Raw genomic sequence first — 11,846 nt, 5'->3', positions numbered from 1 at the left:
CAGCTAGTGTACATACATACTAAAAGACGGCAGCACGCTATCGAGGGAGCCGTCAAAAGCGAACTCTGTTGTTGCTCACTTTCCCAAATCACAACCCGCTCAAGACGCTCTGCACCCCAACACTCGACGCATCCTCCCGCTTCTGCACGAAAGCCTTGAAGTCGGCCTTGCCCAGCTTCTTGCCGCTTCCGGAAGCGCCCGCGCCCGCCGAGCCGGACGCCAAGTTTCGCGACCGTTCCCTGAGGGCCTCGGGTCCGATGATGAACAGATATCCCACCTCGGTCAGCAGCTCGAGGCTCTGCTCCACCTCCTTGGTGAGCGGCCACTCCTTCACCGTCGACACGTACTTGGCAATGTCCTTGGTCACCATCAGGGCGCCCGTGGCGTTGACGTGGAACTTTTTGAAGTGCTCAAACAGCAGCCGGTGCACGGCCAGCGCGAGCTCGGACGAGAACACCTCGAGGTTGCGGCCATCGATCGCCTGGCGGACGCAGGCGGCTACCTTGGAGAGGAAGGTGCATATGGCTTGGCAGGTCGGGGTCTGCAGGGAGTCGACTAGCCCCTCAAGGTCGTTGTCTTTGGGGCGGAAGTCGACCTTTTTCTGCTGTGACAGGAGCTTGGCTACCCAGTTGATGGCGACGTCTAGTGTGGACTTGATGACTGCATTCACTTTGCGCTCCGTGTTCTCGATGGCCACCTTGGACTGAGCTTCCATGCTGCGGCGGACGGTGGTGTTGGATTCGGCAAGGCGGATAAGGACGGTGTTGATGAAGCGGGACATCAGGTTGGTGATGGTGACGGCCGGACGGAGGTTGGGGAGGTAGGAAAGGTCGGGCTCGGTCTTGGAGTTCTCCTGCGACGTGGCCTGGTCAAGGGCCGCATCGAGGGCGGTCTCGACGTAGACTTGGCCCATGGTGGTCAGGAGCAGGTTGAGGAGGATGTTGACGTCCTTGGGCGTCTCGCTCGAGGAGCCCATCTCAAGAGTGCGCCGGACGCTCTCGGCGAGCCAGCCGATCATTCGCTTTGCGTTGGCGACGCTGAGGACGCCATCCTCCTCCGACACCTCGATATCGTTCTTGTTGCTGCTGCTGTCCTGAACGCCGGCGACACGAAGCATGGTCCGTTTCTGCGTTGGCGTGAGATCCGAGGATTCCAAGCGCTCCATGTAGGCGTCCTTGGCCGAGGCAATGAGCTGTGTGCCCTGTTGTGCGATGGCAGCCATGAACCCCGTCGGCGCCTTCTTCCGCCTCGAGTGGTAGATGGTGAACTTGAAGAGCAGGGAATTGTACATTTCTTCCAGGCTCCGTTTCTCGCGCTCAATGTACGAGTTGCCGACCAGATATGGCACGAACAACTCCTCGAGTTGTTGGTCCAGTGTCTGTGAGATCTGGGCCGAACACGGCTCCGGGTGCTCGGTCAGACCATGGGTCTTCAGGTCCTCGACCAAAGCGCTGATGTAGGCGCGGGACGAATGTAACGACCGCAGGAAGGCCAGGCTGGAGATGGTAGTCGCCTTGTCCAGGACCATTTCCAGTCTCTGCTGGATGGACTGCTGGAAGACGCGCTGTATGAATTTGATCAGGACGGTTTCGTAGTAGGGGAACGCCCTCTTGATGATGAACGACTCTTCTTGCATCACGATCCTGACCTCATCCACCAGCGACTGGAGGCTTGGCTCAACACCGGGCGGTTCCGAGTCGGGATCTGCAAGCTGATCCCACGTCTCCCCATCCATGGTTACCTCGTCCGTGATCAGTTGGTCTCGGTCGATGAAGAATTGATGCTGGTTGACGAAGGCCGCGATGACGCTGGCGCCGCCGTTGAAGTCGTAGAGCACCCTTGCGCATTCCATCATGTCGTCAAAGTTCTGCCGGCGGTAACTGTTGTTGAACTGCCTGAGCAGGTCCTGCTCTAGCAGCTCCGAGAACTTTTCGAGCGCCTCCCTCGTGTTGTGTCGCCGGTTCGTGCCTGTGACGCCGTTGGTGATGCCGTTTCCCCGGAAGCCGTTGGTAGTCGCCTGCCCCCAGGACGCCGGATCGAGGCGCTGGCTGATGCGCATCAGCTGGCGGGCAATGACGGCGCACCGCACCTTGTTCTCGGCGCCACCCTGGCGCTGTATCTCCTCGAGGGAGGTCAGCTGGCCCGTTTCGGTCACCTCCATCCAACATTGGATCAGGAAGTTGGCGTCCTGCGCCTTCCTCCGTTTCCGATCGAGCTCCTCGAGCTTCTCGCCAATCTGCACGGCAATGTTGCCGCCTCCGTCAGCGCGGGTGTTTCCATTGGCGGTAGGCCCGGGGTTGTTGAGAGTCAAGTCGAGAGCCTCGAACTGGGCCATGGACTGGTCGAGCTTGCGGCCGAGGGTCTCGAGAGTCTGGTCATGTTGAATCTCGGCGCGGCGGACCTGCGACAGGAGCTCCGACTCTTTCTCTTGCAGCTCTTCTGAAAGAACGCTCAGCCGACTCAGAGCACCTAGAGGGAGGGTACCAATGTTAGCTGACCGAAGCCGGGAACAACCAGCGCGAGCGGGCGTTTGCTTCTTTTTTTTTTTTTTTTTTGTTTTTTTTTTGGGGGGGGGGGGGGTTGGGGGGCCTTACTCTCAAAGCCCCGGATCAACGGCTTGGGATCGAAGGCATGCTGCGCCGGACCGGAGCGGCGGCTCACGGGAAGGGCAGCTTCGGCGAGCGAGTCGACAAAGTCGCTGACGATGAAGTCCTTGCTAGAGAAGTCGTCGAGCGTGAAGCTGGGCCCTTGGGGAAAGAGGGGCCGCGAAGCGCTGGACCCGCCGCGTTCCATGGCCGCGATTGTCACCTCTTGGGCATGGGGATACAGCTTTGCGCGCAGCCGTTTTAGAAAACAAAAATAAAAAAAAGACGAGTCAAAGCTGCAAAGCCTGGGCGGTTCTCTGGGTCGAAAAGTGCGTTTCGTGTGAGCGGGTGGATTTGATGTATCTCCTGCGCCGGCAGGCAGGGATTGTTGGGCAGCGCGGGGATGTTAGTGGTCGCTGCTGCTCACGAAGTTGTGGACAGCGATGTCAATCGGGTACGAAGGTACTCCGTACTCCGGGCTTTCGTGCCCCATGCGAAGGCCGCCTGAGGGTCCGGCCACATGCCGTCATTGTCTGAAAATCGGGCTTGGCTTCTCGTTTTCGATACGGTAATTTCAGCCCCTACACTAATCAGCGATCGGCCCGACAAGAGCCGGGATTCGGGGGCGTATGCTTGTAATACGTACAGTACCTTGTACGTCCGTACTCCGTAACACTGTAAGGTTTTCGGTGGTTCGACAGTTCACCTGTTCACAGCCATCTTTGTGACGCGGCAGTGGGAAAAGTTGACAACGGGGGTATAGCTGAGCTGTCCCGTTCACGATTGGGACCAGACAATCATCCCCCCCTTTGACCAGCCACAAACTGGCGACTTTTCTTTCCATAGCAACCAGGGGACACCCAACGGTACATCTTGCCGACATAGGACGAGAAAACCTGCAGGCGGGACAAGCTCCGTCATAAACCCAAGGCACCTATCCGATCGAACATGCCGTACCTCGCACGGGACCTTGAGGTCTACCGGCGCGATGAACGCCTTGGTCACAAGCTGCTGACGCGAGAGGAGAGGCAGCGTCTCGTCGAGGTACGTGCACTGTGGGAGAGGAATATACAGCACGAACCTGGTTCTCTGACTCCGGGAACAGCCTTACCTCCCTACACCACCGTCGAGGTCCAGATCGAGATCACGCGCCGCGGCAAGCACAACCAACGCACGAGACGGAAAGAAGGCCAGAATCGGTGTCCGACGTTTTCTCCGGCGCCAATATTACGTCCTCGTCTTCACCTTGATCCACATCTTCTTTTCCATCTACATCCGCCTTCGACAGGCCTACCATGCGGTCGCGAACCGGATACACTCGATCTATTACCACCATCACCGGACGCCCGAGCTGATACAAAGAGACGTCAAGGGGCTCCGTCGCCTCCCTAAGCACCTCAGCGTTATTCTGACGCTGGAGGACCAAAGAGGGAGTGGGGCCGGATTGGAAAAGTTAATCAACGAGGTGGCCAACATAGCCGCGTGGTGCGCCAGCGCCGGCATCCCACAGCTGTCCGTATACGAGAAGACGGGTATGTCGGGGAAACGGTCGGAAAGGCGCTTGGCACAGCTAACGGCGGAATATAGGCATCCTGAAGGGCTTCCTCAGGGAGACGCACCAGGTGGTTATGCAGGAGATGCACGCCTACTTTGGACCCAACTACCCTTCGGTGACCCTCGGCGCGCCGCACATCCCCCCGGTAGATTCGTCTGGCCTCGCCAGCGGGACAGATTACCAGAGCGGCAGCGGCAGCGGCAGCAGCAGCGACGAGGACGAGGAACCCAGAAAGCACCTCTCAATCCTGCTCATTTCGGCCGAGGACGGGCGCGACTCCATCGTCGACCTGACCAAGACGCTGGCGGAGATGTCGCAGCGCAAGAAGCTCAGCACGGCCGACATCACCATGGAGCTGGTCGACGCCGAGCTGACCGAGAGCATCATGTCGGAACCCGACCTGCTCATTCTCTTCGGTCCCCATGTCGAGCTCGCGGGGTATCCGCCCTGGCAGATTCGGCTGACCGAGATCTTCCACGTTCAGGACAATCAGGAGGTCGGCTACCAAGTGTTCTATCGCGGTTTGCGCAACTACGCATCGGCGCAGATGAGGAAGGGGAGGTAGTCTTGGAGTGCAGAAGTCATGGACTGATCAGGGTTCGGAAAGAGGTTGGCCGCGGTGACAAACATAGATCTAGGGTCTTTTTTTTTTTGGTTCAGTCAATTCCTCGGCGTCTATCAATGGTATCTTCGAATCATCCCGTACTCTTCATGTAATTCGATACACATATCGTCACTGGTTTTTGGGGGATTCCCATTCCCTTTCTCTTTCCCTTTTCGCCTCTTTTCTAAATGGCGAGCAAGGGCGCGAAGCGGGAGAGTAATCGAACTCGGTTGTTTCACCACGATGTGGTTCCGGATCAACGTAAGGCGTCAAGGTGACAATCAACTGAACAATGGTCGACATGAAGTGAGCGCCATACAACATGTACTTGTAGATCGGGACGGGTGAGCCCTACTAGTTCAATGCATCACAACCGTAAAAAGGCTCACGTCTGATTGGCCAATACCTTATTTGGGCGGGTCTCGTTCAACTCTGACGCCCGTTTGTGCCTACCCATATGCAAGCTCCATCCGCTCCAGTTTGACAGGTGAGTTAAGAAGTCATTATTTCGTTCCCGAGACGACAAGACTGCGTGCTGACATTGGACAACCATGAGCGGGCCTGGGAACATTTTCGAGGTGGAAGGGGACATGGTCATTTTTCGGTGCCCCATCGTCCGCTCTGGCACTGCGGCGCTCAACCGCGCCCTCTTCAGCAAAACCATCCCCATCGCTGCCGCCGCCCTGCATGACAACAAATCCATCTCTAAGTACCGAAAATTGCTTGAAGCCAGCAGGGAGATTCTACATGCCGAAAGGATATCTCCTATTGCCCCTCATCCGGACCAGGCCCTCGCCAATAAGGGCCGCAAGTGTCTGCTTCTTAACCCAAATGTCAAAGCCGAAGGTCGGATGCGTGGTTCAAACGGCTTGGGGTATTGGGGTATTGTGTGCACCGATGCTGACTCTGTCGTTCGCACAGCCTCTGATACTTGGGGACCAGTTGTCAAAGATGGGGTCCAGAAGGAGGAGTTGACTGTCATCCCTTATGAGCTGCGGCTCAACTACGACTACTGGACATTTCGTAAGACTTTGGGGCTGTCAAGTCTTTTGTCATGTGTCTCTGACACCAGGCCGTAGGAGATGTTATGGCGTCCATCTTGCCCGAAGAATTGCATGACGAGATCCCCTCCGGCTTCAACATTGCCGGCCACGTGGGTAAGAAGACCTTCCTTTCTCCTCCGTCGTCGCCCGGCATGGCTCCCTGACAAGCCTAGCACATCTCAACTTGCGGGAAAATTATCTCCCCTACAAATACTTGGTTGCGGAGATCATCCTCGACAAGAACCCTCAAATCAAAACCGTCATTAACAAGATCGACAATGTCGGGTCCGATTCCGAGTTCAGGACGTTCCAGTACGAAGTCCTGGCAGGGCCGGACGACCTGAACGTGCAGGTCAGCGAGAACGACTGCATCTTTGACTTTGACTACTCCAAGGTCTATTGGAACAGCAAACTCGAGTCGGAACACCGCCGGCTCATCAACATGTTTCAGCCGGGCGAGGTCGTGTGCGACGTAATGGCCGGCATTGGGCCCTTTGCCGTGCCGGCAGGCAAGAAGCGCGTCTTTGTCTGGGCCAACGACAAGAATCCCGAGAGCTTCAAGTGTCTCGAGGCCGCCATCAAGAAGAATAAAGTCAGTCAGACGCTGGTTTTGCTACCTGGGCTGCTTATGCCTTCCACCTCTTTCCCTCATATCCCCTTCTCTCCCTCTCCCCCCCCCCCACCTTCTTTTCTCTTTGGAACCTCATTGACCATTTCCACACACACACACGCACGCACGCACACACACAGGTCTCGCCTTTTGTCCGCCCCTTCTGCGAGGACGGCCGAACCTTCATCCACAAAGCTGCCGATTCGGTCCTCGAGGCCTCCCGGAACGGCGAATGCGCCGTTCTGGCCCCGAAGAAACCTAGGACTCCCAACCCGCAGAATACAGCCCCGCCGAAAGAGGAGCGCATTCCCATCCCGCCGACCATATCCCACTTCGTCATGAACCTGCCCGCGTCCGCCATCGAGTTCCTCCCGAACTACCGCGGCCTGTACGCCGGCCGCGAGGCCCTCTTCGCCCCGCACACGGCGACCAAGCTGCCCCTGGTGCACGTGCACTGCTTCTCGGTCAAGGCGGATGACGAGACGCCCGTGCGGGACATCTGTGAGCGCATCACCAAGGAGCTGGGCTTCAGGTTCCGGCCCGCCGCCGACGGGGAAGGGGAAAGCGCGGCGGATGCGGAAGGGGTGATCAAGATACACCGTGTAAGGGATGTCGCGCCTGCCAAGAGTATGTACTGTGCAACCTTCAGGCTGCCGGCAGCGGTCGCTTTTGCGGCAAGGGAATAAAGCACAAACGTGGCACGCGAGGGGCCATTCCGGAGGAGGGAGGTTGGGAGAGGGACGGCGGTATACAGACTCCATCTGCGTGCTGGCATCTTCGTTTTCCTCTTCTGCTCCAAATCGCCACGTCAGGGTGCGAGACTACAACGATCGCGTGCTTTGTCCTAGCGAGCAGACAACCAGTCATACCGATGACTCCTCCCTCCCCTCCCCTTTCTCCCTCGCCCTTCTTGAGGCATCTCGGCTACTCTGAGGACTCGATGTCCAAGGACGAAAGCATTCATTCACCTGCCAAGCTCTAGCCCGCAAGGGGAAAAAAAAGGGAGATATCCAGCATAGTCTAGTTTGCCACTCTAACTTGCCTATGACTAAACGCATCCGTAGGTAGATGCATGTGTCATGACTCCTCCGTTTCATAGCTGCGGGTGCAGACAATCAACTTCCCCGCGCAGTAAGCCACAGCATGGGGTTGACATACACATACACAGTGTAGCGTAGGCGGCATACATGGAACAGTTGTTGGAGGCAATTATAGCCAGTCAACCCGCCGATAGGGGTCATGACACTTGTTTTCCTTTCCACTTTTACGGTCCACATCACACAAGTCCGACTCTCCAGCGGCCCCATGGGATCAGCGGAGCATTCTACCTCGCTAGTGTGAAGTTTGCAAACCAATCTGTCCCGGGCTTCCTTCTGGAGGACCTTGTTGGTCAAGCTATCAAGCTATCAGTTCACCGGTGAGGAAAAAGACGGGTCGTCGGATGTGGGCACGGCGAGGTGGCCATACTCGATCCGGGTCGTGGTCAGTAGTGTACGCGACCTTGGAGCTTCCGATTGTCTAGACATCGGGCAGCTATCAGCGGTCTGGAGAGAGACAGTGAGCGTGGAAGAGAAGAGATAGATGGCCGAGACCGTTTGGTTACCGGTGAGGCGCTAAAAGGGTTGCAATGGCGGCCGCAGAAGACCCCTGAACATCCCAACCAGAGGCGCGACAAATTAGTGTAGCAGCTTGGATCGGCATATTACATGCATTCATTCCATCGACTATACCACTTCAGAGTAGATCGACCCCGTACGCTATCAGGTGTGGGTGTGGTAGTTAAGGCAAGGCGCCCGTTGCAGAGATCCAGAAGGGTCGTTCATGTTCAATCAGAATGCGGCAGGAACCAGAGTAGCCGCCACTAGGCCGTTGGTGGGTAGTGCTCCGCCTATGGCACCCCTCTCTCGGCAAAGTTGCGCTTCGGACCGGAAGAGGGGCAATGGACACTCGGTCAGCGCAGCAGTCGGTCAGGAGCGTTGACGATGGTGGGGGGCCGCCTTCCAAAAAGGAGATTGTTTGTTTGTCACCTTGCACTCCTCCTGCCTACCTGAGCTATAACCCGTACCTTGAACCTATCTTAGATAACACACGTCACGTTATCATCGTCTTCCCACTTGCTCGACGATAGATGACGCTGGCAAAACCTCAAGACACCCCGGGTTGTTTGCCTCGATTGATGGGGGGAAGAGAGCATTGCGCTCGCACCGCCACACCAGACAATCAACGTCAATGAGACGGGGCAATGCCGCCGTATCCGAAAGAGATTAGCACGGCCTTTATCGAATCCGACTCATTGTTGTCGATGGATTCTACATACAAGTACGGAATAGTCTCAAAAAACAACGTCGCTGGTCTGCCCCGCTTCCTACCCTAGCAATCCTTGGATGCGCGGTCTGGACAAAGGTACGCAGCTCATTGCCCACCTCCCAAAGCTTGTTAATGCGTATAGGTGTGTGTACCTGTGTTTTGTGTGTATGTGTATATGTGTGTATGTGTGTGTGTGTGTAGCGTATGTATAAAACATGATGATGCACCCCTACGCTCAGAGCGGGTACCTTTACCTGCAGCCGGGGGGGGGGGGGGGGGGGGGGCTAAACGGCCAACGCAAGCGAAACTGGGCACGACATGGCCGTGCATGCCATGCCCTGGACTTGCATCGGCGTGTGGTGTTCGCGGGAGTTGATTTGCTCCTCGTTTCTGCCCGCACCCGGGCGGGGCAAAGCGCTAGTGCGGGAGCCGAGAGGTCCATGTGCAGGATCTTGGAAATACTGTTGCATGATGCCATCCATACGAGCCTCGACAATTGTTGTTGTGGCACCAGCCAGATGGTAGCACGCTTGCTACATGCACATTACACTACTGCTAAGTATGGTGTGCTTGTGATGTAGGAGACAGGAGACCGCCGACGTGATTCTCAGGCAATAGTACCACCGAGTGAAGAGCGAGAGAAGTTTATAGTTTCGAGGGAGTGGGTCGATCGTCGAGGTCCCCAAGTACTCTGTAGATCCAACGGTAGGCGGATACTGGGCGACAACACATGGCAATCGGTCTCCTACGTACGGGGGAAACAGCTGAGGCCTAGGTTCTTACGCCTTATAGTCATTGGTGCTATGCCGACAAATGGTTCATTTGGTCCAGTGGCACAATCTGTAAAGCTGCCGAGGAGTGACGTACAAAATGATGTATCTCGGCATGAGGATGACAATCTCGACCTCTATAAAAAACACCGTGCAAGTGTACCTATCGATGACGGGCATCTGATTCCATTCACAATGAGAATCCCAGAGGTCGAGTATGTGCCTGCTGTGTCAGTTAGGCTGGTCGGCTAGAGGGGCGGGAACCTCGAATGATCCGGATGTGAAACCTCGGCATTTAAGTGTCTTTATGTCCCGGATGGTTCCTCATGGCCATTGACAAGAAGTCGTGGTAAGCCCCGCGGACTGTCCGCAATGAACGCATGGTGGCAAATTTACACGGGATGTGTTCGGCCAACGGAAAGAGCCGGAGAAGAGCGAGCTGTTGCTACCAATTTGAATGCAACTCATGGATGGGGCAATTTGCCGCAGAGCTCAAGCAAACCTGCGCATCCGAGGCCGATGGGATGACTAACCGGTAGGGAAGGGCTTGCGGTGCTCGACGTGAGCGTCCTCTCTGTCTTGCGTAAAAGATTGTCGAGAGCCGGACCAAAAAAAGCTAAGAAGTGGAGAGAGGAGGGACGGGGGCAAGGGATGTTTCGCCCCAGGCACCCAGGCCCCTGGCAAATCACCTCGCACCAAAAGAGAAACATGACAGGTTTTAGGCCAGCAGAACGCGGAGTCGGCCGGCCGCCGTGTCAGGGGAGGAGAGACCGCGCCCGCGACTTCCGGAGTTGATCGAACACCGAGACGCCCGATGCTCGTTAGCCCGATAACTATTGCCTACACAACGTGCCGGCATGGCGGGCATGGCGGGCATGGTGCCAATTGCAAGTAAATGAGTGAAGCAATTTGCTTCATAGAGGCAACAGGCACTTTGTTCGGTATCGCTCAAAATCCCCTAGACAGGGATATGATCGTTCCAGAAGGTCGCAACCCAAGACGCCATGTCCAGTCCGGCGGTGTATCCGTGTTGGACCAGTGTTGGATCGCGCACGGTCAGCGGCCTGCGAAAGGCGTGATAAATTTGCAGCGGACCGTTAGGAGATTCTTCCTGCCAGTGCTCTCCGTGGCTCGAAATAGTGGTGCTTGTTCGCTCTCTCTCTTGCCATCCTACCCTACCGACTCCCTTGACCTAGTGTAGCTTGGTTTGACTTCGAAATGGCGCCAAACCAAGCTAAATGGCTAGATCAAGTTGAGGTCACGGGCCCTTGGGCTGTGGAGCACCTCGCCGCCAAAGCCCAGCCGCCCGCACATCCATGGTGCCGTCCATCCACTGCGTTCCAAACCATTTCCAAACCATCTGCCTGGCCGGTGCGCCTCGTCTTTGCCTCGCATGTCCCGGGGCCCTCGTATAGTGCAACGAAGCAGTCCTTTACCTAACTAAGCCTGGTCGACATGCAACTGGACTGCTCTCGGTGCCGCATCGAACCCCAGCAGATTTGCAGACTTTTGCTAGCACCTGCTTTCCTGGTTTCTGGCTGTGTAGGTGTCCTGGACCATGCAATCGAGCTGGGTGTACCTAGTCAGCGTAGCACGTGTAGCGTAGGTACCTGGTTAGCTGCGTCCCAGGTCGACATCGGATTTGCGGGCAGGGGATCTCGCAGGCTCTTGCCTCATGGGCAGAGCAGAAGATGGCTCTAGCGTCACACAAACCCTCTCAAATTCCCATTCCGGGCCGCGACAAACATGAATCTCCCTTTTCCTCTCCCTCTCCTTGCACCCAAGACCAACCACGATTTCCTTGGGAACAAGTAAGAAACGGAGAAAAAGAAACCGTCCGCAAAGGACACGAGATTGATGCACACCACTGGGAACCATTGGAGGGCCCGACGTGGCCGGTCATAGTAGGTAAGTCTAAATGCAATCCATAACCTTCTTCACTGGCTCTCGTCTCTTCCACTTCATCGAGTCACGTTATCACATCACACTTTCGCCTTGTCAGCCTTGCTTTTTCATGGCACCAATCGACCGCCTTCGTCGGGGGACAAGTGACTGCACTCTGGGCTGAGCGACCTCGAAAGCATCTGGTCGCCTATCGCTACGCTGCACTCCACAAGATTGTGGACGTTCGCAGCGGCCGGGTGTGCGCAGGGCCATGCCAATCAGCTATTCGCGTAACGCCCGCCAGAGGATCACACGCTCGAGTGTACCAGTCCTGGCAGAGATGGCATTGGCGCCCCCAACTTGGACCCCCAAATCCACCCCCCCGTCTGAGCATCAACGGCCCTTTGCGGCACGCATCCCACGTTTTACAACGGGAACCAACGGGCGCCCGAGGACGTGTGAGCGGGTCGACATTGGCACTGGAAACC

The 11,846-nt window shown here is 56.6% G+C and overlaps 3 protein-coding genes across 3 annotated transcripts; 2 read left to right on the top strand and 1 right to left on the bottom strand.

The window, feature by feature from the left end:
* Positions 1-14: 14 nt before the first annotated feature.
* Positions 15-3,007, bottom strand: MYCTH_2296379 (uncharacterized protein). Its single transcript, XM_003659352.1, has 2 exons — positions 2,595-3,007; positions 15-2,469 (listed from the first exon to the last, which is right to left on the bottom strand). The coding sequence occupies exons 1-2, from the start codon at positions 2,791-2,793 to the stop codon at positions 89-91; spliced, it is 2,580 nt and encodes an 859-aa protein (XP_003659400.1). The 5' UTR covers positions 2,794-3,007; the 3' UTR covers positions 15-88.
* Positions 3,008-3,273: 266 nt separating this feature from the next.
* MYCTH_2296378 (uncharacterized protein) lies at positions 3,274-5,145 on the top strand. The gene is made up of 3 exons (XM_003659351.1): positions 3,274-3,629; positions 3,691-4,117; positions 4,173-5,145. Exons 1-3 carry the CDS (start codon positions 3,534-3,536, stop codon positions 4,703-4,705), a joined length of 1,056 nt encoding a protein of 351 aa, XP_003659399.1. The 5' UTR covers positions 3,274-3,533; the 3' UTR covers positions 4,706-5,145.
* Positions 5,146-5,249: 104 nt separating this feature from the next.
* MYCTH_2296376 (uncharacterized protein) lies at positions 5,250-7,334 on the top strand. The gene is made up of 5 exons (XM_003659350.1): positions 5,250-5,590; positions 5,666-5,767; positions 5,824-5,901; positions 5,961-6,379; positions 6,538-7,334. The coding sequence occupies exons 1-5, from the start codon at positions 5,296-5,298 to the stop codon at positions 7,081-7,083; spliced, it is 1,440 nt and encodes a 479-aa protein (XP_003659398.1). The 5' UTR covers positions 5,250-5,295; the 3' UTR covers positions 7,084-7,334.
* Positions 7,335-11,846: the final 4,512 nt, after the last annotated feature.

The sequence above is a fragment of the Thermothelomyces thermophilus genome, chromosome 1 (assembly GCF_000226095.1).
Source record: "Thermothelomyces thermophilus ATCC 42464 chromosome 1, complete sequence".
NCBI lineage: Eukaryota > Fungi > Ascomycota > Sordariomycetes > Sordariales > Chaetomiaceae > Thermothelomyces > Thermothelomyces thermophilus.
The sequence above is the reverse complement of the archived record's forward strand: the minus strand, read 5'-3'. Positions and strand labels throughout refer to the sequence as shown.

Coding starts and splice junctions, on each gene's coding strand:
- MYCTH_2296379 (XM_003659352.1), bottom strand. CDS start 2,793: ATGGAACGCGGCGGGTCCAGCGCTTCGCGGCCCCTCTTTCCCCAAGGG. Junction 2,470..2,594: donor GTTGATCCGGGGCTTTGAGA/GTAAGGCCCCCC, acceptor CCCTCCCTCTAG/GTGCTCTGAGTCGGCTGAGC.
- MYCTH_2296378 (XM_003659351.1), top strand. CDS start 3,534: ATGCCGTACCTCGCACGGGACCTTGAGGTCTACCGGCGCGATGAACGC. Junction 3,630..3,690: donor AGAGGCAGCGTCTCGTCGAG/GTACGTGCACTG, acceptor CTCCGGGAACAG/CCTTACCTCCCTACACCACC. Junction 4,118..4,172: donor GTCCGTATACGAGAAGACGG/GTATGTCGGGGA, acceptor GGCGGAATATAG/GCATCCTGAAGGGCTTCCTC.
- MYCTH_2296376 (XM_003659350.1), top strand. CDS start 5,296: ATGAGCGGGCCTGGGAACATTTTCGAGGTGGAAGGGGACATGGTCATT. Junction 5,902..5,960: donor CAACATTGCCGGCCACGTGG/GTAAGAAGACCT, acceptor TGACAAGCCTAG/CACATCTCAACTTGCGGGAA. Junction 6,380..6,537: donor CCGCCATCAAGAAGAATAAA/GTCAGTCAGACG, acceptor GCACACACACAG/GTCTCGCCTTTTGTCCGCCC.